General features: G+C 38.7%; 1 protein-coding gene across 2 annotated transcripts in view; it reads left to right on the forward strand.

Moving 5' to 3' along the window:
• The window catches only part of C1qtnf7 (C1q and TNF related 7), a 95867-nt gene extending 90584 nt beyond the window's left edge, over window positions 1-5283 (forward strand). For both annotated transcript variants that reach the window (XM_034509031.2, XM_076938435.1), the window contains exon 3: window positions 4320-5283. In XM_034509031.2, the coding sequence (XP_034364922.1) occupies window positions 4320-4951 (632 nt within the window). In that variant the 3' untranslated portion in view covers window positions 4952-5283. The remainder of the gene's footprint in view (window positions 1-4319) is intronic.
• Window positions 5284-6000: the final 717 nt, after the last annotated feature.

Here is a 6000-nt window from a genome sequence, read left to right on the forward strand (position 1 = left end):
CACCCTGCTCAGAGCTAATTTTCTACACAAATATTCCTCAAGGGCTTCTAGATTTTTCCATATATACAGCTAGGATAATAGTGCCATATAGATGGCCTTTCCTCTCTTAGCACTCTCCCAGCTACCCTGGAACAGACTTTACATAGCTCTTGGAGACAATACAATTGTCCTCTAGTCCTTCACTGGTTTTCAGGCGTTTCCCCCTGCGGATAGGTTAGCCTGGGAAGCTTGCCAGAGTCCACAGTCCTTCAGAGAAAACCAAATTGAAATTCTACAGAAGTTATTTGTACTCTACAAGAGGAAGGGATTTGGAATCAATCTTTGAAAACAAGCTTCTGAGTGTACAAGTTAAAAGACAAGAAGGAAAAAATGCATAGATCTAAAAAAAATATGCCTCTCCCCAATCACAGCACCTGATTTACTGGGGGTTCTATGAGACCGTACCACAGTATAGATCCAGATTATTGGCTAATGCATCATTTACAAATACTCCATGTAGAAAATATTGGGCAAATCAATAGCTGTCAGATGCATGAGCGTTGTTCAATATTAAAGAACATTACATAAAGATTCAATGTCAAATAAGCAACCTTGAATTTGAAGCTTAAACATAGTTATTCAAAGGTGTCTCTCGATAAGATAGTTCATGTGAAATAAAATTATGACTGAGCCACGATTCTGAATATCCTTAGATTTCTATGACACACAAATTATAGTTCTATACACTGACCCTTTCATCTTGCTGTGTCTGGAAGGAAGAATGGAGTGGCTAATCACACAAGCAGAAAACCAGATTCAAATCTTGGCTCTTTAAACCAAGACTTAGCATCCCTGGGCAAATAGCCTCTTTGAGCTTCATTTGTAAATTGGCAAAAGTAAGGGAAATTGTAAATTTTAATGGCAGTTATATATGCAGAATGCCCCATACAATAATTGCCATGTGCTAAGTACTTGGAAATGTTAGATATTGTTCATTATTAAATTGTGATCGGCCATAACTGTAACATTCAATAAAAGAATGCTACAAATAAAACTACTGAGATTCAAAAACAAAGTGACTTTTCCAACCCGAGCGTACATCAATTCAACAGCCACACTGAAGGCTATACCCATCTCAGAAAGGAAAGCTAGGCCTTGACTGGCTGTGAAAAGGCACACATATCACTCAGAAACCATGTTTGTAATGTAGCTGCAGACGAGTCCAAGGCTGGGACATTCTGCTCACTCCTTCCTCTCCAGTGACAGCACAGGGTCTCTTTGTTTGTGCTCCCTTCTTAGCTACCAGATTGCCTTCACCTTCACCTCAACCAAGTCCAGGCAGAGCAAATGGTGTTCTTTTTCCAACTTCCCTACTCTAAATTAGAAATAAAGAGTTACTACACCAAATCATAAATTCTTTGCAAAAGCATATCTCACTGGCCTTTAACAATTATCATAATGTAGCATTCGACCTGAGAGCATGCTCATTAACTATCGCTAGAATCATCTCACAAAGCATTCTCCTTTTTTGGTTGTAAGACTGGCCTTTAACAATTGAGCCATCTTTCAAGCCCCCATGAAACAGTCTTTACTCCAGTTTAATATATGAATTATAGTATCCATAGGCTTATCATATCAAGCTCCTATCATGGAGGCTTATATATAGTTAATGGTCAGTCAATATTAAATGAAATAAACATAAGATATATGTTTGAATGGGGACATAGATTCATTGACGGAAGGAAGGAATAAAAGAAGTAAGGAAGAAGGGAAGTTTGTTCATGGATAATATATGGATAAATGGAAATATAAAATAATTCTAATGAGGAAATCTAGGTAGACCCCTTTGAGAGAGAACTAAAACAAACAAACAAACAAACCACTCTGTATGGCTAAGCTTCAGTAATACAAAGTTTGATCCTTAATGCATAATGATTTACCCTCTTTTATTTTTCTTCTGAGTGTGTACTCTTCTGACACATGGGAAAACTCTCCACATTAAAAAAAAAAAGAATTCCTCTGTATTATTACTACATTTACTCCATGATTAAGTATACCCAGAAGTTGAGGGTATTAAATGTGTATTGCAATAGAAAATATAAGCACTGAGGTTGCAAAAATTTCCTCATATTTGTAGTTTGCATTTCATTACTTATTCTCAACAAATTTTCAACTTAAATTTCTCAGCTCAAGTTGCTCTCGACAAGTTTTTAAGGGGATGAGCCCTCAAGCAAACTACTTCAAGCTTTTTTTTCAATGATTGGGAAGCCTAAGTTGGGAGGATCTTACCCCTTCTTCAGATTCACTTCCCTGTCCAGAGCTGACATGGATCATGAGCAGTCACAGTGAACTGTGTTGCCCACTAAGCTCAGAGTAGACTTAAATCCAATGTCTCTGTATTACAAATGGACCCCTCGAAGCCAGAGAATGAGTGACTAACCCAGAATCTTATAAGGAGTATGATTTGTGTTTATAAGGAAATCCTATGGTTAAAATTATTACTGAGACAAGAATGGTTTTATTACAGTATTGAAGATCAATACAGAAAAGGCAGCGAAGATTAAGCTACTATTGAAGCTAAAATACAAATTGCAGACTTTGTAGTCTTTGATTCATCATCAGCAAAAGAAAGTTTATATGTCATTTATACACCAATGATCAAGCATTGGAAGTTAAGATTTTTTATGACCTTGTCTCAAGAAACATCTATGGTGTGTGTTCTGCTTGAACCAGTAGAATTTCAACTTAAAAGGACCAACTACATTAAGGGGACACAACTGTTGTTGATAAAAACACTGATCTCTTCTCATAAATGACAGTGACATTCATCGCCAGTAACCTCCCTGTGCTCTAAATTGTTAAACAGCCACTCTCACAAAGATTAAAGGACTTGCTTGACATTTAAGGGCAAAGCTTTAATTCTCCTAAAATTTACATTACCACGATATTTCCGTGTTAATTTTGCCTATTAACTGGAAAAAAGAATCAAGTTATCGCATGTACGCATTGAAGTATGTACAGCACTCCAAGAATTGATATCAAAGCATTGCGAGATAAAAGGCTCAGCTGAATAAAAGTTACGGGGAAGAAAACTATGGCTACAAGTGAAACTATGCATTAACCATACATTTTCCCAGATGACAAAAAGTATAATAATAACAGATAATAACAATTTGTATGCTTTGGGTGGAAATACTATTATCCGAGTACTGTTTAATGACATGTATTCAGTCAAAAAATTAAAACCAATTGCTGTGTTTCAAAAAATAAAGAGTCAATTTTGCTGGTGGTTTTCAATCAAGATCATTCTCTCTCTGTATCTAGCCTCTAGCTAACCTGTATATACAAAGACTTGAACATACAGAAAATAATACAGAACATATAGTGGCTTAGAATTCATTAAAACTCTTTCACATTCACTGTTTTTTCTATATGGAAGGAGACGCAGAGAAATTAGGAGACATATCTAAAGTGATGCATTCAGTGGCAGAGCCGACCATAAAGAAAGAGGCATTTAGATAGGAAGGAGAAAGAAATCATGAGGCTGGGAAGACTTAGGATCATTCTAATCCTAAGTCAAGTGCCTTCACCACCTCGGGACTCAGTCTTCCCCTCAAAAGTAAGCCTAAAGCATGGTGAAAGCAGTCATTATTTTTCAATTATAGTAACATATGAGGCCCAATGTTCCAGGTGTACTTGCAGTTTTCAGGATCAACCCAACATATTCTCCTAGAAAATGGGGTGCCCAGACTCCAGAGTTGGTCAAACTTACATTGCGATAGCAGCTCCATCACTCACCAGCTCTGTTCTCAGAAACAGAGTTAGTAATTTTTAGTTTGTAAGATTGTTGTAAAATTTAAACAAGATAATGCATGCAAACAAGACATTTAATATTGGCCCTGGTATAGTTGACAAATAGCAGATTTGATTTTGATTAATTACTTTATTGTTAACCCTAACAAGAATAGAATGGGACAAAGACTGAGCTGTGTCCAAAACATCATCTAGTTCTGTCTGCCCTAGGACTCATTCTGTAGTCTTTCTGTAGTGACATGTACCAGAATATGACTAATATGCACCAGCTAATTTATCTTCAAAAATATCTAATTAGTTTAATTAGTTGGGGTCTAATTATGGTCTCCAATACTGGAGGAAATCTATGAGAATCTTTTTTTAATTTTCAGTTTTAGTATATCAATAATTTCCAAAAGATTTTAATTCGTAGGATGCTGTTGATAGTTGACTGTTTTCAGACATGGTTAAGGTGTGTTAGCAATGGTAGGTATGTTGTTTGTGTCTCTCTAGTAAATGATTAATTTAGCTATTGATTATTTTTAAAGGTCTAAAAGGTAAGACTGGACCCCTGGGCCTTGCTGGTGAGAAAGGAGACCAAGGAGAGACTGGAAAGAAAGGACCCATAGGACCAGAGGGTGAAAAAGGAGAAGTTGGTCCAGCAGGGCCTCCTGGGCCAAAGGGAGACCGAGGAGATCAAGGGGACCCAGGACTGCCTGGAGTGTGCAGATGTGGAAGCATTGTGCTCAAATCTGCCTTTTCAGTTGGCATCACAACCAGCTACCCAGAAGAAAGACTACCCATCATATTTAACAAAGTCCTCTTCAATGAGGGGGAGCACTACAACCCTGCAACGGGGAAGTTCATTTGTGCTTTCCCAGGGATCTATTACTTTTCTTACGATATCACGTTGGCCAATAAGCACCTAGCAATTGGGCTGGTGCACAACGGGCAGTACCGAATAAGGACCTTTGATGCCAACACGGGGAACCACGATGTGGCTTCGGGGTCCACAGTCATCTACCTGCAGCCAGAAGATGAGGTCTGGCTAGAGATCTTCTTCAATGACCAGAATGGCCTCTTCTCGGATCCAGGCTGGGCAGACAGCTTATTCTCCGGGTTTCTCCTCTATGTTGATACAGATTACCTGGATTCTATATCAGAAGATGATGAGCTGTGATCCAGACTGCAGGCCTGAATATTGCAACATAAGTACCACAGCAGCTTACACTCTGATCTAATCTGGAGTGCTGGAAGGTGGAGCAAGTGATACAGGGATTCAGAAAATGTTTTTACAGGTGGCTCTGGCAGAGTTATCAAAATAAGACAAACCACCAACCAGCTGAAATCACACCAAAATGAATGGCATATAATAACCCCAGACATGGACCCCATGAAGTAATGATCCTGAATATTTAAGCAAATTAAAGATGATGTTAACAAATTTGAATGCCCTTGACAATACAACCAGCTGGTAGTGACACTGCCTCATTAAATATTCATAAAACCCCAGTTTTGTTTGTTATTTAGGATAGTCATAACATTACAGTGAAATTCGTTCAAGAGTCAAAAAAAAGTAAGAGATGCTAAGAATTTTCTAACAAATTAAAATGGAGAGATAAATTTCTTTTATTTGTTCCTTTATGCTTATACATATTCCAATAACTCTGTGTGTGTGTGTGTGTGTGTGTGTGTGTGTGTGTGTGTGTGTGTCTACACCAGAAGACATCAGATGTCCCTCCTCAGATACCATCCATCCTGTTCTTTGAGCCAGAGAGTTCTTTGAACGTGGAGCTCACTTATCTGGGTAGCCTGTCTGACTAGTGAGCCCAGAAGCTACCTGTTCTCATCTCTCCAGCACAAAGATTACAAGCAAGTGCCACCAGGCCTGGCTTGTGTTCACATGGGTTCTGCAAGATCAAGCTCAGCTCCTCATACTTCCAAAGCACACACTCTGGACTGTGCTATCAACCCAGCCGTCCCCAGCTCTCTAATGAGTCTGTGTGGAGCAGACACTGAGTGCTGAACCAGACAGTAAAAGCTGGCAATACCCTTATCTCATGCAAGCTAGAGTGTAGAGAGCACTCTGACACAGTGGCACAAGATGATCACCACGGTAAACAGATCGATTCTATGCTAGACACATAGGCCATGTCTCCTGGGATTGGAAGTCAAAGACTTCTCACAGAGAACAACCACTAAGCATGCCAAGGTACAAATGTTTCTATG

Source organism: Arvicanthis niloticus, chromosome 7, assembly GCF_011762505.2.
Source record: "Arvicanthis niloticus isolate mArvNil1 chromosome 7, mArvNil1.pat.X, whole genome shotgun sequence".
Classification (NCBI taxonomy): Eukaryota; Metazoa; Chordata; class Mammalia; order Rodentia; family Muridae; genus Arvicanthis; species Arvicanthis niloticus.